This window comes from Aquila chrysaetos, chromosome 1 (assembly GCF_900496995.4).
Source record: "Aquila chrysaetos chrysaetos chromosome 1, bAquChr1.4, whole genome shotgun sequence".
NCBI lineage: Eukaryota > Metazoa > Chordata > Aves > Accipitriformes > Accipitridae > Aquila > Aquila chrysaetos.
In genome coordinates, this window is record NC_044004.1 from 77167531 (window position 1) to 77189584 (window position 22054).

Sequence of the window (22054 nt, forward strand, 5' to 3'; positions counted from 1 at the left end):
TCTTTACAGTTTCTTCATCCAGCTTTTACTATGTCATGAGAACATTTCTTCAGTACAGTGACATTGTTACTGGAATTTCTCTGAAATTTAATAAAGGGCAATATCTAGACTGGATTCCAAGCCTATATATAAAGCCTGTGTGTATTAAGGACACAATTAGGACAAAAATGTGATTATAGAACATAGAGCCATAGGCTTGCTCGTTTCCACAGTAGCAAAAGGTCAATGGGATAATTGCATTTTGGAATGGAGTACTGTATTAATCAGTGGCAGACATGAAGATTGGTATTTGGGAGTATGTGAGAACTAAAGGAAACTTCAGGGTAGCTTCACAGGGCTCCTTTGGACATTCATATGGGAATAGTTTTGTCAAAGCTTGGCTGATTAGATACGTTGTCATTGCCAAAAAAACAGACAAAACTTTCTTCAGAGCTGTTTTATTTCCTTTCCATTGAATCATATAATGTTTCAGACTAGTCCTAAAAAATGGCTGTTGTGTACTAAGTATGTTTCCAGATGGAATTCCTGACAGGAAAAATCAGCAGAACTAATGGATATGCCTTTAAAATAAATTTAATTTGAATGAGTTAATTTCTCATTTCCACAGCGAATGACTTGATGAATAGCATAAAGGAAGTTGGCTTGTGATATTATAAACCCATCTTCACTGTGTAAAAGGTACAGCAAAGAAGGAATGAATCCCAAAATAATTGGATACAAATTGGGAAGAAATTTCAGAGTCTATTTGGAGGAAGTGGTGTTGTATCCACTATAAAAGAAAATCGTGACATTACAGCCAATGTGACAGCTGCCCGCTTAATACACTGTAAGATGACTTTCCTGTTTACAACCAATATTCAAGTTTGTGCAAGGTGTAGTGAGGATGTGAGGAGCATGACTGAAGCTTCTGTTAATTTCAGATACATTGCAACTTTGTGTTGTAAAACTTGAGATAATGTTGTTTTCTTTTCTGGTTCTAGCCTGAAAAGGATAGACTATCATTAACATGTCTACCGGGGCAAACTCTTCTCCTCCTTTGTGATATTTGAATGTTTACTTTTAGGCCAGCCAATTTATAAAGCTATTTAATTGGTCAGCAAGCAGAATTCAAGATCAACAATAAGTATTTTTTGCACTTGTGACTGAAGAAATAAATGGTGTATAATGTGCGCTGCACTCTGGGACACTGTTGTACTGAACTTCTAATACTTCTAATTTCCCAGCAAATAAATGTTTGCAGCCATAACAATAATATATTCACTGAACATTTTCTTCAAATATGTTTCTTTAATTTGGAACCAAAAAAAAAAATCAGTTTCACTGTAACTTAGTAAAATAGATTGGAATCCTTTTAGGATTATTTTAGGAAAATGTGTCCCATCTGTAGTTTTTTTCCGCTAATTTAGAGTACGATATTAAATATATATTAACCAATATTAATTTGTTTACAATCAGTTTATCTCAGTTTTCACTTAAAATTTTAATGCAGTGAAAACTTCTTTCAGATATCTGCTGAAATGAGAGCTAAACATATTTGTCAGAAAGTCTTATCAGTGACTGGGACTAGAATTGCTGCAGTGGCCTGGTCCCGATGATGCTCTTTTTTGGGTGTCCAGTACAGATGAGAGTTCTGCAGGCACCTTCCTAGCCAAAAATAGTGATGACGTGGAAGAAGGAGTCCAGTCTTTCTCATCTACTGTCATCTTGCCACTGCCAGTGGTGAATACATCATCCCTACCACTCTCAGAATGAGAAAAGGAGAAGAGGTGTTTATTCTGGTCCTCTTTGTTCCTTCACTTTTGTTGGTGACTTACTTATGAAAGTTGAATAGTTGTGCCTGCATCTGCTGCAGCTTGTGTTCTGGGCCCTTCTGTATTCCCAGATTCTGTAGTAGCACAATGTGCTACAGATTTTTCCCCTTGCTCAGATTCTCAGCTTTCATTAATTTTAAAAAAAAAAAAAAAAAAAAAAAAAAAAAAAAGGGTTTTGCCTCTTGTGGCTGCAGAGACAACCTCAAAAATATGAACCAAATGTGAAATGATGCCTGCATGAGTCTGCGGTCACCCTCCACAGTGAGCAAAAGCCAGCCAATTGAGGAAAAAAAGGAGGGGAATAGATAATGCATGTTCTCCTGCCTTCTCCTGCATGTGCACTGTCACCAACTGCCACATCATTCCTGTTTGTTTCTCTTACGGACTTTTTCCCTAAACTTAACAGTTCTCTGTCTGGCACCCATAATTATCCATACGATCTCCCACATCATCATCTGCTGTCATTTGGCTACAAGTATGGACAGTCAAGCAGCTACATTAAACACAGTCTTTCCAATCTTTGCATTATAATGTTAGAAAAAGTTTCCTTGTATTTCTAAATAAATGAAAAAGCCCTCTAACCTGAAAGTACCACAGAACAAAGAATTTTAATTTTTGTTGTGCTTCAGCTAATTAGCGAATAAAAATGCTGCTTCTAAAATGAGGCTAAACCTTGAAAGCATAGCAGTTGTTCTTACAAAACTAAATTCCTTTCTTAAAGATCCATCATATTAGTTTAAAAACTTTAGGCATTTTAAAAACAGGTGATTTTATTTAGGTGAGTTTGAGTGAAAAGCAGATAATTTCTCACTAACAGCGTAAAGGTAAATAGACAAAAGTGCATATGTACAAATGCTCTATTTATTGGTTTAAAGAGGCTTTTTTCAATAGACATTTACTTAATTGCTTCTTTTTTGCTACACACATAAATCAAACACCTGTGGCATCTAGCTTGATTATACCCCTCAATTAAACACTGACATTCTTCATCCAAAGAATTCCTTCCCATGCGTGAGGCATTAGTGCACCAGTGTGGTACAACCCATGCAGATGTCACATCTCGGGGAGCCGTGGTTTCCATAAAGCTATTGTTAGATACTGGAAAGATACTGGAAACTACAATAAAAAGAATCAAAAGTGGACGTGAAAGGGTTCAGTTTAGTCTCAGAGGCAGCTTAAGCTCCATTCACCCACTTACCCATAGGCAAAAGCAGACAATCTGTCATTCATTTTTCACTCTTCCTTTTATCTATCATTAAGTTCCAGACAGCCAAATATTATTAAGAGCTGATATTTATCCAAACTTTTTCTGGATTAGAAATCTTGGGAGCGTAAGCCTTTCTTGTATCTCTGCTATTTGCTGTTCCTGGTCTGAATAGATGTGGAGGGTTGTTTTTCTTGTAGCCTTGCCTAAAATTAAAAAATAAGGAAAAATGTGAAAGCTTTAGAGGAAGATGGTAAAAATCACAAGCCAGCTTCTCTGCGCCCAGAAAACTCATACTGTTTGGTAATTGAAGCTACTCGGGTAGTCGTATTGCTGAATCCCCAAATCAAATCAGTTGCCTGATTTGGAACTGAACCTTTTCTCATTAGCTGCCATTCCAGAAAATAAATGGCATGAGACCACTTCAGGAGAGATTGCTTCAAAAAAGAAAATCTAAGTTGTCCTCTAATTTTTCATTGTAGGTTGGAATTTATTTCGGTAGTTTCATGTTACTTTAAAGTCTTTATGGGAGTTGGATTTTTACTATAAAAGATAATTTTTATATATTTATGTAGTTGTAAAATTTACTTCTAAAATATTAAAGCTTTGAAAAAGTGTATTTGTTGTTTTGGTTTGGTTTTGGGAAAAGAAAATATTTAGAAGGCTTGGGAAATAAACTGGGAGCTTTTAATCAGTGTTTCCTTTGTTCTCATTACCACTTTCTTCTGATAACCACTTTGAAAACATGAATTTCAGGGAATTTCATATTTCCTAATAAAAAGTGTGAATTTTGAACTTCTTTGCTTTGTAATTGAAGAGGGAAGACTAAATTGTTTTAAATGGTCTGTTACCTGTAAATCTAACTAAACAAACATCTGTGCAATGACACGGACCAGTGAGAGCAGCAGATTTCAGCCTCAGTGTCTCTTAGCTTCTGGGGTAGATGCAGTGAAATTTGTTATGCATAGTGTACTGCAAATGCACTAAAAGCTAAGTGTCCAGCTTGAGTTTTCAGGTGCATTTTACTCTGCTGGATACAGTACTCTTTTTGAGCAGGTGTGCATACACGGCCATAGAAATACCTAATTTAATATATGCTTAGATCAGCAGTGTAAATTATTAATGCCAAAACATTGCCATGTTTTTAATCATTTAGATTACTTTAAACTTAACAGTTCAGTTAAATGAAATATATTAAAATGTATTTAAAACTTTTGTAATTTACTTATGTAAATGTATTTAAAGATATGAAAGTAGAAGGATATTTTTAAATATTTACTGGAACATTCTAGTTAATAGCTTATTTTTTCTTATTAAAATTTGAAAAGTTTTGTACTGTAAAAGTATTTATGTAGCCAAGATACTTTTTTTTTTCTTTTTTTTTTTTTTTTTTCCCTTTGAATGACCCTAGATCTTGCCAAGAAATACATTTGGAACTGATTTGTTTACAGAACTGCCAGGAATTTAATAAATCAGGAAAATCCATATTGGAGCTCCCATTGGGTTGAAAGTGATGCGTTGTAAGAAAAATTTTAACAATGCAAAAAGCAGGGTCGTGGGACTGCAAGTTCTGTCTACTGCACTCCTGTTTTGCTGAGCTTAAGTAGTTCATGGGAATGCATCTGAAACAAAATGAGCTTTCTCTTAATGTTTTGGTAGTTCTCGTCCATGAAAGTGACTTATTGTATCTGCTAGGGTTGAAAAGCAAGTTTGCAGGATCTTTGTTTGGAAATGTAAAATGACCTCATTTAGATAGATGTTTGGGCAAAAAACCATGGCTTTGTTTTCCTCCTTCAAGCTAGCAACAAGAATTTGAGGTTGAAAAAAAAAAAAAAGAATTCTATCTAGAAGGCCTTTTTTGAGTTATTTGCTTATTATAGTATGGCATGGTGCAGTGGTTAAAATTAACAACCTATTTCTGTTCAAAAGTCTGTTACAATGGCAGTGTGTTAATCCCAGCCCTTTAAGAGCGTATCATCCCTGGCATGCGCGAAGATCTGTATGAGTGTAGTGTACTTCTTGCTATACAAACTTGTCTTCAGATACGATAGATAGGATCTCATTAACAAGGGATATTTGGAAATATTGCAAAAGAAAAGAAACAATTTTTAACTTCTGTAAACGTACAGCCGATCAAATTGTTTAAATTACTGACTTCTGGAATATTCACTGCTCTGAAGTCTTCTGAAATTTATTTGCTTGGCTGAAGTGCTTAGACATTTGGTGTGTCTCAGGTAAGTACAGAGTAGGGCAATATTTTTAACCCTGATATGGAACAAAGTAATGATACAGCCTCATTTAAAGAGAAAAAAAACCCCAAACACACAAACCCTTCCTTTTTTACTTTTTTTGGAGGGCTTGGGGGTTTTTTATCACATCCAAAATGGCTTTGTTCACTTTCCCACCCATTTTGGGAAGCAAAATGAAAACTGGTATTCAAAGAACATTGCAAGATAAGCAAGAGTCTTCTGCTTTTGAAGCATGCATGCAGGGAGGGGACTGAGACGCTTAAACAGTTATCACACTGCAAGTTTTCGTGTGAAGGCTAGGAGTCAAGGGAGGTGAAGTGTAGTCATTAGTCAGGCAACACTGAACATTAGCTGAAATCTCAGGATTGCTGTCATGTGAGTCAATCAGGGGTGTTCTTATTGGGGGGAAATGAAAACTACTGTAAAAACTGAAAAAACACTTGAGTAATTTAAAAATAACTTACACATGCAGATAAATATTGGAAGGAAGGATGTGGGCATGGGATTAATGTGAGAGACTGGGGATGTTGTAAGCAGAGTCATTTATGACTAGGAGTTTGCAGAGCTCTGTACCTCTTCTCATTCACCCAGCTGACCCATACAAATCTGTACTAGGAGAAGCAGAGAGGTTCAAAGAACCAGAAGGTGAGTGACTGCTGTGGTTGCATTTGCTCTGAATTGAGCAAAACAGAGCTGTTCCCTGCACACACGAGACAACCAAAGGGATGCTTGTGTCTAATTACAGCTCTGTGTATGCATACAACTGTGAATGCGTGCACCAAGCAATGCCCTGTTTTTAATGCCTCTGTTTTCACTTCTGTATCTTCTGAAGGATCGTAACCTAGAAACAGCCTTTCACTTGAAGTGGAAGCTTGAGATCTGCAGAATCGCAGGGCACTGTCTCTTCCTACTCAGCAAAGTTTCTTATTTGGCTTACGTGCAAGAATTAAGGGCTTTACAAAGTTACATACAGACTATTTTAATCAAATGCATAGTAAATGGATGAATTATGCCATTCTGCAGGTCAGGTTAGGAGATTACTTGAGGTTGTGACAAATTATGATGGGTAAAGATGTTTCTGTGTTTCTTTTGAGAGCAAAAAATAAAAGCCTTTGTGGAATGGAGCAAGGTCCCCTCAAAATAATTATTTTCTGCCTCCTGGCCTTCTCATTCAAAAACTTTCCAGTAGACAATCTTCTTAGTGTAGTCTTAGCCTGAGAAGCGACTCTGCAAAAGTGTTCCTATCCAGTGATTTTATTTTGGGGAGAAGTATGATTTTGTTTTAGGTATTCTATTGATTTAGTTCCATTAGATTCATAATGCTACCGTAATTAATTAAGGGAAGCAGAAATATTATAGTAACACTGCCTTAGTTTGCCTCTCAGTTCTAATCTGTTGTGTTTGTACAATGCTCATGGAGACTAAACAATTAACAGAGTGAGCTTAATGTGACATTCAGAACCTCTGCTGAAGACACTCGGGAACAAAAAACAGAGCTCTGTTATCAGGCTGAATTCTCAGTCAGAACAAGCTCACAGGCTGAGCAGTTTGATCCACAGAATGTTTAAATACAATAAAAACATAGATCTGAAAGTAACATTATTCAGAGCCTCACTTAAAATTATTTGTTCCGTGGAGATGGGGCCAAAATGACATTGAAGGCGTTGCTCTATGGTTGCCTTTCCTTCAAGGTAATTTGGAGGTTAGTAACTGCTTTGGTTTGAAAAGCAAAGTTGGGGTTTTTTTATGACTAGCTGAGCTGATTGTGAGGCAATGTGTGCAATCTGCTGCACTGGAGGAAGAGATTACAGCCTGTCCCTGGAGAAGCGAGGTACAGTTCTGGCCTAAAACACAGTAGTTTAAGCTGTTGTGTCTGTGACCTCTGCGGTTTTCCCATAGCTTCTGGAAAAGTAGTGTTCAACCAATGTAATGTGTCATTAATCAAAGAGGGTTGGTCTCAAATGCTTAACTTTGCACTACCTAAGCAAATGTTTTAAATGACAGAGATAGCCGTGTAGTCCATACAACTATATCTTCATTCCGCCTCATATTTGAGAGCCTTATGGCCACTGAGGTTGCCCTAGGGACTTCTTCGCACGTGCTGCACGCTAAGAATAGCGTTCTTTGCTTGGGAGTGATGTTGGTGTATGTGTATGTGTGTAGGGAGGAGATGTACACAGATGCACGTATGAAATAATTTCCCTTTTTCCTCTAAAGAGTAAACAGGTTGGAAAAACAATGAGATCATATGCCTATGAGAAAACCTGTTTCCTTATATAATGAGTCACCTACCAAAGAACCAGGGTATTTATCTAAAACTCAGTCCTTACTTGAAAAAAGTAGGTAATTTTCAGTGCACAGAGGTGTAAAGATATTTAAAACTGTTTTTGAGTGTCTCTCTCTCCTATATCTTAAAAGCTTTTAAAAGAAACTAAGGTGATCATGTTACAGTGATTTATGTACATTACATCATGCATATGCACCAGGTGTGAATAACCTCTTCTATAATTATATTAATATAATAGTTGTCTTAATCTAAATAGCTGAAAATTATTTGGAATTCCGTTGTTAACCACATTGGAGAAGGGGTTATTCCTTTAATAATATAATAATACTTAATAATCTTATTTTGGTTGCAGTTCTGGTGGTTTTTGCTTAGGTGTTTAGTATTGTCCAAGGTAGACACACAATGCCTGATTCAAAGTGATTTTTAAAATTTTCTTCATTAGTAGCATGTATTTCTTCTTACAGTAGATGATAAAAATGCATCTATTATCAAAGTTGTCTCTCCCATTATTATTAATTTACATTCACTCTGTGTACACACCAAATGTATTATTGTGGGTGTTCCCTACACAGAAATGTCTGTCTTAGATAATTTTTTTTTAGCATTGAGTTAAGCGAAACTAGATCAGAAATAATAATAACTTTCTTTCCTTTTAATAGGTTTTCGAAAAATAAGTCTGGATGATCTGCGAAAGGCTTATATTGTGAAAGATGTGCAACAATATATTCTGCATCGTTTAGATCAGGAAGAAGCACTGAGACAACATCTCACAAAAGAAACTGCAGAAATGCTGAATCAGCTTCACATCAAAAGCAGCGGTTGCTTTTTGTATCTGGAACGTGTCCTAGATGGAGTTGTGGAGAATTTTATTATGTTACGAGAGATCCGTGATATTCCAGGAACGTTAAATGGCCTGTACCTTTGGCTCTGTCAGAGACTTTTTGTGAGAAAACAATTTGCAAAAGTCCAGCCTATTCTTAATGTAATTCTTGCAGCCTGTAGGCCGTTAACCACAACGGAATTGTATCATGCAGTGTGGACCAAAAATATGACATTGACGATGGAAGACTTTCAACGCAAATTGGATGTCCTGTCAAAAGTTCTTATTGATGGACTTGGAAATACGAAAATCTTGTTTCACTACAGTTTTGCAGAGTGGTTGCTAGATGTGAAGCACTGTACGCAGAAATACTTGTGCAATGCAGCAGAGGGACACAGAATGCTGGCAATGAGTTACACTTGCCGAGCAAAGGATTTAACACCATTAGAAGCTCAAGAGTTTGCATTGCATCTAATTAATTCAAATTTACAGTTAGAAACGTCAGAGCTGGCTTTATGGATGATATGGAATGGCACACCTGTCAAAGACTCCCTGTCGACCTTAATTCCTAAAGAACAAGAAGTATTACAGCTGCTGGTAAAAGCTGGTGCTCACGTCAACAGTGAAGATGACCGCACATCTTGCATTGTTCGCCAGGCTCTGGAGAGAGAAGATTCCATTCGCACCTTGTTAGACAACGGAGCATCAGTAAACCAGTGCGATTCCAACGGGAGAACGCTCTTGGCCAACGCAGCGTACAGCGGCAATCTCGACGTCGTTAACTTGCTGGTTTCAAGGGGAGCAGATTTAGAGATAGAAGATACTCACGGGCAAACAGCACTTACCTTAGCTGCTCGGCAGGGCCATACCAAGGTTGTCAATTGCTTGATTGGATGTGGGGCTAACGTTAATCACACTGATCATGATGGCTGGACGGCATTGCGATCTGCAGCATGGGGTGGGCACACAGAGGTGGTTTCTGCACTCCTTTACGCTGGAGTCAAAGTGGACTGTGCAGATGCTGATAGTCGAACGGCGCTGAGGGCAGCAGCTTGGGGAGGACATGAAGATATTGTGCTGAATCTGCTTCAGCATGGTGCTGAAGTTAATAAAGCCGATAATGAAGGCAGAACAGCTTTGATTGCAGCAGCGTACATGGGGCATAAAGAGATCGTGGAGCACCTGCTGGATCACGGTGCAGAGGTAAACCATGAGGATGTGGATGGAAGGACTGCGCTGTCTGTCGCTGCGCTTTGCGTACCAGCCAGTAAGGGACATGCCTCAGTGGTTAGTCTTCTGATTGACCGTGGGGCTGAAGTTGACCATTGTGACAAAGACGGCATGACTCCACTGCTGGTAGCTGCTTATGAAGGACATGTAGATGTTGTCGATCTACTTCTAGAAGGAGGAGCTGATGTCGATCACACGGACAACAATGGTCGCACGCCACTTCTGGCAGCAGCCTCCATGGGCCACGCTTCAGTTGTAAATACTCTCTTATTTTGGGGTGCAGCTGTTGATAGCATCGATAGTGAAGGGAGAACAGTTCTGAGCATAGCCTCTGCACAAGGCAATGTTGAAGTAGTACGGACTCTGCTGGACAGGGGGCTGGATGAAAATCATAGAGATGACGCGGGCTGGACACCTTTGCATATGGCAGCTTTTGAAGGTCACAGGTTGATATGTGAAGCTCTTATAGAACAAGGTGCTAGAACAAATGAAATTGATAACGATGGACGTATACCTTTCATATTAGCCGCACAAGAAGGTCACTATGATTGTGTGCAGATATTACTGGAAAATAAATCCAACATTGATCAGAGAGGCTATGATGGGAGAAATGCCCTCCGGGTTGCTGCTTTAGAAGGTCACAGAGATATAGTTGAACTACTGCTCAGCCACGGAGCAGATGTAAACTACAAAGATGCTGATGGCCGGCCAACACTTTATATCTTAGCATTAGAAAACCAGCTTACGATGGCTGAGTACTTTTTAGAAAATGGTGCAAACGTAGAAGCAAGTGATGCTGAAGGAAGAACAGCGCTCCATGTTTCCTGCTGGCAGGGCCATTTGGAGATGGTACAGGTGCTGATAACATACCATGCTGATGTGAATGCTGCAGATAACGAGAAGAGATCTGCTTTGCAGTCTGCTGCATGGCAAGGTCACGTGAAGGTAGTGCAGCTTCTCATTGAGCATGGAGCTCTGGTTGACCATACATGTAATCAAGGTGCTACTGGACTCTGCATTGCAGCCCAAGAAGGGCACATTGATGTTGTCCAAATATTACTGGAGCACGGTGCTGATCCAAATCATGCCGACCAGTTCGGGCGCACTGCTATGCGTGTTGCAGCTAAAAATGGACACTCTCAGATTATTAAATTACTGGAAAAATATGGTGCATCTACTCTGAACGGTTGCACTCCATCTCCAGTGCACACAATGGAGCAAAAACCCTTACAGTCAGTCTCCTCTAAAATGCAGTCACTAACAATGAAGTCAAATAGTTCAGGGAGTACTGGTGGGGATATGCAGCCTAGTATGCGTGGCTTATCTAATGGGCCTGCTCATGCCTTCAGTTCTCCTTCAGAGTCGCCTGATTCTACAGTTGACCGTCAGAAGTCATCTTTATCAAATAATTCCCTGAAAAGTTCCAAAAATTCTTCTCTGCGCACCACGTCGTCGACTGCGACTGCTCAGACAGTTCCCATTGATAGTTTCCACAGCCTGTCATTCACAGAGCAAATACAGCAGCATTCCCTGCCACGCAGCAGAAGTAGGCAGTCTATTGTTTCTCCTTCTTCCACAACTCATTCCCTAAGTCAAAATCATAATTCACCAAGTAGTGAATTTGAATGGAGCCAAGTAAAACCTAGTTTGAAATCAACTAAAGCTAACAAAGGGGGGAAAACGGACAACTCCAGCAAATCTGGGTCAGCTGGAAAAAAAATGAAGCAAAGTAGTTCCTCCCAACCCAAAGTGTTAGAGTATGAAATGACTCAGTTTGACAAACGAGTACCTATTGCCAAATCTGGGACCAGTGTGCCACTTAAATCAATGCCGGCAGAGCCGCAGTGCAAAATTTTGGTCCCGCCAGCTCAGCAAGAAGTTGGTCGATCGCAGCAACAGTTCCTAATTCACCAACAGAGTGGAGAACAGAAGAAGAGAAATGGAATTATGACGAATCCAAATTACCACCTTCAGAGCAATCAGGTTTTTCTCGGTAGGGTTTCTGTCCCACGAACAGTGCAGGATAGAGGCCATCAGGAAGTACTGGAAGGCTATCCTCCCGCAGAGACAGAACTCAGCCTTAAGCAAGCCTTAAAACTTCAGATTGAAGGTAGCGACCCAAGTTTCAACTACAAGAAGGAAACACCATTGTAAAAGGTAACCTGTCCAGTCACAAAGGAAGCGAATGCGTGTATTTCATCACGTGCATTTTAAATACGCTAAAATTGCATTTCACTGGTGTTTATCATCATAATTGCTTCCTTAATGAAAACCATGGATGTTAAAATCTTAACCTGCCAAGTATTTGTTTTGCTGTCGTTTAAAAGCATCAACCGTAGAGGAATTGGGTCACCGTCGTATTTTCTGTTGAATTCTGATTGCTCAAATCGTACCCCACTGTCCTTGATATGTGACGGAATAAACCAGCAAGTTTCGTGTAGCATTGAATTCAGATTTTCTTTTCAAACATAAGGACAGCTGGGAATTTTAATATGTGATACTTTCAGATACAGTAATTATTTCATTATTTACAAAAGTGCTTTTCAGGAAGCTTCTGAAGATTCTTGTAAGTTACAGGCAACCACTTCTGTGAATTTGGATTTTAAATGTGAAATCTCTAGCATAACTGTCTACAAATTAAAAAGTTAAAATGCTACACTAAAGCTTTGCTTTTATTTCTGTTACTGTGAAGGTTACAGTACTGTAAAAGAGATGGCATTCCTCAGAGCAAGATTAGAATCTATGTTATGGCACCAATTTTCTGACCATTCTGTAGTTCTTAATCAGTGGAGTTCATTTAGATTTCTCACTTTCTCTCCCATACTGAATTTTAACCTGAAAAAGGAATTTTACGTAGCTTTTTCAGACCTGAATTGTCAGTGAGTCAGCTAAAACAGAAGCCTTTTTCTCCCTCTTCCTGAGGAGGTTTATCTTTTTTAGGGTATTGAGAATGTGTTAATAATTAATATATTTTCCTATTTGAATTTCAAAGCAGCAGCATCTTTATGAAACGTAGGCACATCTGTTATTGCTTATTTGCTTATTTTTGAAAACACAATTTTTGTTTGTGTAAATGCTGTATTTTTGACAGATCAGACTGCTGCTCCTTAGAACACGAATGTTCTTGCTAGCTGACTCAGTTCTGCTGCAAGTCATCAAAACCTGCAGATTTCTAGGACAATTGCAGGCGGTGCAGAATCCACTAATGGGACGTTTTCGGCTGTCAAAAACACATAGACAGGGCTTTTCCCTGAAAATGGATTTCACTTTAATGGAGTGCATCTCTAGATATCGCTGAGGTCTCTTGTGAATTGCAGAGTGTTCGAATATTGTGCAGGACTCTTTAAGATGTTTCCTTGGGGTTGGCATTTTGGTTAAATTAAAATATTTGAAACAATACCGTGTTTCAAAAAGCTATATGCTAGAGCCTGAACATTTGTAAAATGCAAATATTAGCAAAGGGTCAGATGAGGTGTGGGGCAGGCGAAAGTGAAGAGGCAGGACAACAGGAGCAGGCATAGAGAGGAATAAGCAGGTGAGAGAGAATGGGCCCGAAATGTTCGTAAAAGTCAAAAGGACTTTAGATTCCCACAGTTCTACATCGTGTCCAAACACGATTTAAATTTGTAATTTTTTTCCTGCCTCCATAAAACATATTAAAATGTATAATTAAGAATTGTATTTCCTAACTCTTACGTACCTGCGCCTGATGTTCATTTCATTGCTTGCTTTCATGTTACACTTTATTGTAAGTAAATTGTATAGTTCTGACCTAGGATGTCTTGATTTGACCTAACCTGTCATCAAAAGATTAGTTTTGATTAATTTTCCATCTTTGTTGATTTTAAAGTATAAACAAAGCATGTAAAAAAAATTTGAACATTCCACAGGTAATACTAAAACTCGAATAGGGCTTTGCTTTATCTGGAACAAATAGTGCTTTTTTTTGAAAATTCAGGGGTTTTCTCTGTGAAATACTTAGTTATGCAAGTGGCTAAGCCTATGAGGTGATGGATAACTAAATGGTTCCTTTTGCTTTTTCTCCAACGATTTTTCATAGCTTTATTTTAAATATGGAAGTTTAAAGCAATTCTGTGTGGATTATGAATTGCTTGGCGCAGGCTAGAATTTACCTCCTCTTTTGCCAAGTCTCGAGCACAAAAACAGTAATTTCCCTGACCAGTGAATAAACTAGTCACCTGTGGAGAATCACATCAGAAATACTCTACCGGAGCACCCGAGGAATGGCTTTCCTTCCCTGGCTGCCGCTTCTGAGCTCCCATTCGGGAAGCTCTCCTGCTGTGGGGACCTTGTAGCTGTTTTGGATGGTAGAAAGCACAGGGAATCAATCGTGGGATTTGAGTTAGGCAGAAAATACTTTTCATCACCAGTATGTTGTTGTGTGCTTTTAACTTTAATTAGAAATGATACAGCTCTCTTTCTGATAACACTGTTCGTATTACGGAGTATTTCAAAACTTAATGTTTTTATTTTGTACTTTTAGGCCAATTCCATGATGCTATGAACAGAAGCGCTTCTGCTCCGAATGATTTATCAGCTGGCTGGGATGAAAGCATACAATGCTTGTTTAGTCCACCTAGAAATTCAAGAATGTGATTACTGCAGTACAGTTACCTTAATTACTGTAATGTGCCTACATTTTCAGGCTGCCTTCTCAGTATAACCCTCCGTGCTTCAAAAATTTATTTTGTGTACTTTGTATTTAATACACAGAATGAGCACTTTTTTTAATTGCAGAAAGATATATGCTGTATTTCCCTGACAACAGCTGAAAATGGTAAGAACAAGGAATTCTGATTTCCTATTTCAGAGCGCTTGGTAGAGGTGCATGTGCCACAGTGAACTGTGTATGGAAAGGCAGTGCTTTTTGTATTTATTTTCTTGTGGCTAAAGAAAATAAGCAAACAAGTTTGTCACATTTGCATTGTTGTAATGTATGGTCAGTTCCCTGTGTACTTCAAAAAGTTCTCTCCAGAAATACAAGTCTTGTAACAGTATTTTATAAATACTGTACTTGTGTGTTCTGTCTGTGTAATAGCTGTTCAGTGGTAGCAAAGGCGTCGGACTGCAACCATCTGCAGTATCTTTGGGATTTTTTAAGAGGCAAAATCCACTGTCTGGTACTACAGCACCAAATCTGGATGGCAGACTGTGACCACTGAAAGCAATAGGCAAATTTGCTCTTGGACACTTGATCTTAAATAGCCTCTGTGATTGTTACGGTAATGAGGTAACTGAATATGGGTATGTTTTAGGTGCTAAAGTAAAAGGTCTGATCCTGCTTTCATGTATAACTTTATACGTTAGAAACAGCTCTTTCTTTTTTCCAAGGTAAAGGACCGTATTGAGAATATCTAATGGAAAATACAGACACTATGTTAATGAGGCTGAGAGAATATACAGTCAGAGTACAGTGGAAGAGCAAATGGTTAGTAATACCGTTGTCTGCGGAGTACAGAGATTACTGAGTTAGCCCTGTCCTGAGACAATAGCTCTTTAAAGCACAAAATTGTATGAATGTGGTTACTGCTTCAGATGGATTAGGTAGAGCCAGCGTGAGTATCTCTGTACCTGGAGCGTGGTTAATCGGCAGCCTGGATAGTCCATTTACGGATAATGGAAAGCTGGTTCCCTATTCTTACAGCAGAAAATTTTGCTTAGATGAACGAGAGCAAAATCAAGGCCATTGTTGTGAAAGTGAACAGTATGAATTTTTCCTTTGAATGTGCACATCTTACTTGCACAGCTCTGTGAGTGATAAAATGAAACAAGTGGGTTATTTTCTCCTACAAATGCAAGCTATATTCTGCTATTCACCGTTACACAGCCTTGCTCTTTAGAAAATAAGCCTATTTTTGTATGTGAGTATTTCTTCTAAAGGCTTGGGTTTCATCTTTTTCATACTCAAATTCTGATCATTCCACAAATAAGGTGATAGAAAACTGAGGTTATTTTTCAGAGAGGATTAATTAGATGTATGGCTATCCTTAAACTTCGATAAATGGCCCCTGGATGTATATGTAGTGCATATTATGAGGCACTAAAGGGCTCCGTGTCTTGTTTTATGATTAACAATCATCAGAACTTTTTTTTTTAATATCTTGCACCTCCATTCTTATTTGCTTGTTACTAAATGTAAAAAGAATGTTTTATAGTCAGGCATTCAGCATATAGTAAAATTAGATGTTAAAAGTTGACACACGGCAATATTGATTATTCTGAATGTTTCATGTATTGAATTTCTTGTCCCCGTGGGACAATTATAAAATAAACATAACAGGAGTCTGGCAGAATGGCCTTAAGAGGGTTAGTGGCTCAGTAAAGAGAAAGTACCAAAACGTTCTCAGCAAACTTGTTCCGAACCTCAAGTATAGTACATTTGCAATACTGTGCAAGAATACAACTTTTCTTAGTTATTAGATGTATGTTTTGTTCTGTAGAAAGGGATCCCTGAATGCCGACGTTTTTCTACTGACCTTGACTATCATTGGGGTTATATTTATTTAACTTTATTGTGTTGTTATTAATTGCACCTTGTGGACAGAGGACGTAAAAGTATGGCCAGTTTCACAAGGGGCCACAACTTATAGATAGCCTGATGGTTTTTGTGTGAAGAATATTTACATTTGAAACAGTTGCTGGGGAAACCTTATATCCAAATCAGCAGAAAGTAGACCTGTTGAAAATGTTTTCAGAATGACAATTCTTACAGATTTTGAATATCACTTTGGAACAGAGCATGAATTGCTTTAAAACATCTACTTTCTCAGAAGGTCTGTGTAATTCCACATTGCTGTTGCGTGTGATTTTTTAACGTCATCGTTTGTGAGGGTTTTGCATACAAAGAAAAGTTGCTGTTCCCCCTGTTGTTGGCTCTGTTCTGCTCTGCTTTTTCACATCTGTACAATCAAGTGGAGGTGAATGGAGTTGCATAGCTGTGACTCAGCACGGTTTCTTCTGGCAGTGTAACAGTTCTCATAACCTAAAAAACCTGAATAAAACATGAATCCTGTTTCTCTTCATCCCATTTCACTGGTCCTTCCAAGGTTATCTCCACAAGACGTCTAAAATTCTCGATGGGAGAGCTAGGGAAAAAGACTGTTTCGCAGACACGGATATCAATACTGTATGCATGTGGAAAAAACCCTTCAGAAGAGAAATGCATTAAGAGATACAGAGGCACAATTGATGCGTTTTTGTCTTCTCTGTGATCAGTATTGAAAACATTACCATTTATTTAAAAATAAAAAGGTATTTTCCCTCATCAGTTACTCTGCTATGCAAATGTCTGTTATGCTTAATACTCCCCATCTGAACTCCTCGGTTAACTTGGTTTGCAGATAGACTGTTTTTCCTGGAGTGGGTTGTAAATAGCCTTTAATGTACATTGAATGAATTTCACATTGTAAAATTTTTATTTTATTCCTTGTATTATATTAAGCGAAAATCCCTGTGTATATGAAAGTGCATAATAAATATATTTGCTTTTCAGCAGACATCTAACTGTTTTAATTTTACTACCTCATTTCCTGGGACATCTCAGGAAAAGGTTATTAAACTTGATTAACTTTTGTGTAGTACTTAATGAAACACCATGTGTGTGTCCAGTAAGGAGTCTAGGCTAGCAAAACTCAGACCCCGATGTTAATGCCTGTCACCCTGCTTAGCACTCAGCTGGCCTTTTTCAGATTAATCTGAGTCAACCTTAGCATTTGCAGGAGAAAATTCGCTGCATGTTGTATTGTTTAAAATGACCATTATATACCATATATACCAGGAGGGCCAACGAATTCAGTATTTCAGTTGCCGTAAGTTCTTTAGCACTTCAAATGGTATTTGTCAGCTATCTCTTTGATCAGTGCTTCTCTATAGTATTTTCAGTTTAAGCAAAAGCTCGCTTACTGATGGTGGCTACTCATTTTTCTTGAACTTGTTATTAAAAAAAGTAGGAGAGAGATGTTTTCCAGTCATTGCAATAGTCCCATTTGCCCTTGTGATCTTGTCTCACTTCTGCTTTAGATTATTTACCCGTCGTGATTTCTCTGCAGAGAGTTGTGGAGCGTGAAGGAAGAGTGTGGCTGTGCTTTCTGCAAATGATGGTTCAGGTTTACCTCCGTGTATTCTGGTTCACGCTGCTTCCAGCTGTTGGTGCTCACGGGTCGACTGATTAATAAGGTTAGGAGAATGACAGGCAAAATTGTCGGTAACTGTTGACTTGTTTTCTGTGTATTTCTGTGGTTTCTCACAATAATTATTGACCCTCTTTTGTTAAGTTCTTTATGTCTGAAATAACAAAGTATGAGATGCATTAGTTCAGTGGCTATTTTTCATTGAAGCAAAGAATCATTCTCACTGAATTAATCTTTGAGTAAGTTATATTACGTTCCAGAGACACCCATTTTCCTCAGATAATCACTGTAACAATATTTAAATAAAATTATTCAACACCTGTTTTTAATCTCTTATTCTATGGAATATAAACAATCACTTTGAATAATGCTTCACATCTTCCGTGAGATCTTTACGACAATTTGGCATGTGTATTACATGTATTTTCCAAAAGAAAGCTGGGACGAGTTGGCACAGTGAACTAAAGCTTTTCAGTTGGAGGCCCTTTGAGAGACCGCAGTGAGAATTTGGCATTGATCTAAATCCTAATCATTTTATGCTACAAAGAGTCACAGAAATAGGGAATGGGACTGAGAAATCTACTTGGCAAATCATTTTGTTAAAGAAGTCTCCAAATTTATATGTAGGTAATATAAACAAATTGACCTTTAGAACGAAAATCTAATTTGCTGGTGTCCCAGAAAGACCTACTGTTCTCACTTCTATTCTTTTAAGTTTGTGTTAGACCAGCCAAGTCCCAGAACTACAATTACAGGTAGATTTTAAGCTAGAGAAAAATAATTTCTAATGGACTCCTGTGATAAAATCTTGCGTCTTCAGGAATTTAGTTTGCTTCCTGTAACCATTTCTGATGGATTAAGAACACGGTAAAGGATTTTGTGGTTTGGGACCTTTTTTCATCTCTGTGCCTCATTAGTTCATCTTGGACTCCCCAGTCTGTTCCGTAGTTGCCTTTTGGGGCTTGCTCCAGTGTTTGCGTAGGGGACTGTCAGAGCTACGGGAGTTTTCAGCCATTGCTCTTCTGTCTCCTTCAAAAACCGGGAGATGGGGAGGATGATGCAGGGAACAGCCACGCCAGATGGAGCTAATCAGAAAAATAATGGCTACTTCTTCAAATCTGGGAGGTTTCAAGGAGTCATCTCTGGTTTAAGGGTTTCTTTCAGTTGAAGCACTAATTCAGGTTTTCTGTCTGAATCACTAACAGCCCACTGGCAGAAAGGCGTTGGATCTTTAGCCAGAGGGCAGACCACCCAGTGCCACTGGTTGTATCGGGTGGATGTGCATTTCAAGTGAGAGTCGATCTTTGCTGAAGGACTGTATTTATTCAGAACACAGTCTGCTGTTTCGGGGGGAGGAGTAAATTCTTCGTGAGAAACTTTTTGAAGAAAATGGTTTTACAAAGAACCAGTATGCAACTGGGCTGACTAGCCTGTTTGGGGGGACTAAAATCTTTAGCTTCCAAGTCTACAACTGTGTTCAGAATTGTTCTTACTGCACGTTAGTCTACTACAGAGGTTCTTCTGTTTTACTTGTTGGCCTGTGTTAAATAGGTCAGGTTACAGAAACCCTCATCCCACTCTGTTTACTATTCCTAAATTTTATTATTATTTTGTTTTTTAAATGATGATAGGTCACAGAGTTAAGATGAGAATTCTGACTCACATAATGTGGCAAGCTGCTGCCCCTTAAAGAGTGGTTTTCCAACTGTGGTCTGCAAAACCCTCATGATTCATGAATGAATTTTAAGGCTTCATAAAAAGGTAACCAAAAAAAAAAAAAAGGCAAACCTATTATCAGATGACTTGAATTCATAAGGGGGCTTTAGGCATTTGCAAATCAAAAAGCCTGAAAACCACAACTCTAAAGTTTCAGCTAAAGAAGTTAGTGGGTTTAAGGCTAGAAATTTGTGATTCACAAGTTGGTTTGAGAGCAAATACAAATGCAGAGTTTGAAAGCTGTCCCAGGCACCTATTCCAGTTTCTCCAGTCCAAGCCTGGCAGTTGGCTTATGATTTGATTTAAAGATACAGTTGTATTGCTAATTAAGTTTTGTTCATTACAGACCTAGGACAAATCATAAATGCTTCCTGCTGGGGAACAGCACCTGTACATAGGCTGATACCTATTTTTATTTCTGCTTGCAAAGCTGGTATTCCCAAAAGAGAAGAAAGTATACAGAAACGCGTTGGTCAAACTGGCAGGTGAGGGGCTGTTCATAATATTTCTTTTGCCCATGTTAAAGTCTTTCCATTTTTTTCACTGCTAGAATGGTGATGATAACGTACATTGCCAGATCTGTATTGAGAAAGTCTATTTTATTTGGAACTGCCGGAGAGGGCAGGAAGTTTTTAAAGAATCCTATACAAGTTGCTTGGAAAGGTGCTTTAGGAAAGGAGCTTGCCAGCAAAGGAACCTCCCGGTTCCCGTTGACATTACAGATTTCTTGGTGAAGTTGATACTCTGAAAATACCAAGATTCCAGAAAGGAGAGTTTGGGGAACAAATCAGAATAAGCTGTTGGGGTTTGGGTTTGGGTTTTTTCCCCCTTTAACTTCTTCGATATAACTTGGTTTTAGTCTGCATCTGCGAGGGGAAAGAGATTTTATTTTTTTTCTTTTTTTTTTTTTTTTTTAAATTCAGGTAAATAATAAAATTCTCTTCTTTCCATTATGACTTATGGCTGTGAGGACAGCTGTTGTGTACTTGCTGTGTCTTGGCGAACATTAAGCAGCCACATAGGGAGACTCTATTTAAAATTCAAAGCTTTATTCATAGATGACAAAGATAGAACGGACCTTTATTATGGTTTATTCTGTCTTCTTCCATTATAGTGGCTATTCATTTTAGCGTTGTATTTTCCCCAAGTTCAAAAGAGTCTTATTTAGCAGTATATCTGGACAAAATGCAATGTCGCAGTGCTCGAGATTGCTTTAATAATAACGTAACAATTACATTGCTGTTTTTCCATATCGCTCCTCTAGAAGGTGTTACTTTTCACCAGTAAATCCCCAAACACTTTATAGGAAAGAGAAGAGGAATATTGAGATAAACGTTTGCCCTGTCAGTCACTTAACAGGCCAAAACCAAAGTCAGGAAAAGCCCCAGGGTCTCTTCCAGCACTCGGCAATTCTGCCGCCTTGAATAACCTGTTGTCTGGCATTATTAACTCCTCTCCTGCTTTTTTTAGTTGCTTTTGCTGCATTTGCAGTATAACTCCCTGGCCGCTGGCCACGCAGCTGGGTGCCGCCAGCTCGGGCTCTTTGGCCAGCCGTTTGAGCTGTGTCGGAGACGAGTCAGCTCCGATTCGGAGACCTCTCGGCTAGCAGGTTTGCGTTAGGTTGGGCAGAGGACTACAGCACGTGGGAGAGCTCGCTAAGCTCTGTCTGTGGTCATGCTCATTTTTGCTACTGCAGTCAGGTCTTTCGAAAGCCCCTCTTGAAGAAAAATTGGCCTTATCCAGGAACCTGATTGACAGGTGTTGAAAAACTCTGGGGTCTTTCCAACTTTGTGAGGACCAATATTGAGCATGCATCCCAGCCTTCGTGTTCTGGTACCAGTTTTCTCCTAATGCGATACTCTGAATTGGGTGGAAGATAAAGGAACGTGAACGTTTCTCTCTGGTAACATTTAATGTCTCCCTTGTGCCTCAGTTAGCTGTAAAGTCTTTTGACAAATTAATGGGGCTGTCTGTTTCTGAAGGCTGTCATTTGATTGTATTCATGGTGTTTGAGAGACAGTATCTTTTTTACAGGCACGATGTTCAAAGCATAGAAATTTTTCGGAAGCTGGATGGGACCAAGCTGTCCACGTATCTTTCCACTTATACTTCTCTGAAAGGCAGGAGCAAAAAGCACAAGAAGCGTTGACGTACAAGATTTGGTTGCGTGAGAGAAAACGTGGCGGGGGTTACAGGTTCATGTCATCTCAGAAGTCTTCAAAACGCAGTTCACTCATTGCCACATCTAAAAAACTTACTACTAGAACAAGCCTTGAGATTATTAGTGGGTGCATAATTAAGAGCAAGAGTCCTCATTTGTCCGCAGGAGGTGTTCATGGCAGACCCGGGACAGGGCAGAAGTGCCTTTGCTCTGGCTCTGTTGCAAGGTTTGCCCTGGTAACACCGTAGTTAATTCGGTCTACTTTTCTGTCAAGATTTCCCACAAGAGGACTGGATGAAGTTGTTTTTTGAAATGATTTTGCTAATTACTTTTTTAACGTGTGAAATCAATGAACAAAATTATTCAGGGCCACTCTTATTTACCTGGGGTAGAGACTCCCTCCTTGAGCAGTTACACCGATTTCCA

At 38.8% G+C, this 22054-nt stretch overlaps 1 protein-coding gene across 1 annotated transcript in view; it reads left to right on the top strand.

Annotated features, from left to right (window-relative positions):
• Positions 1-18075, top strand: part of ANKRD50 (ankyrin repeat domain 50) — a 44752-nt gene extending 26677 nt beyond the window's left edge. The window contains exons 4-5 of the mRNA XM_030017953.1: positions 8211-11758; positions 14106-18075. Of these exons, the coding sequence (XP_029873813.1) occupies positions 8211-11755 (3545 nt within the window). The 3' untranslated portion in view covers positions 11756-11758; positions 14106-18075. The remainder of the gene's footprint in view (positions 1-8210; positions 11759-14105) is intronic.
• Positions 18076-22054: the final 3979 nt, after the last annotated feature.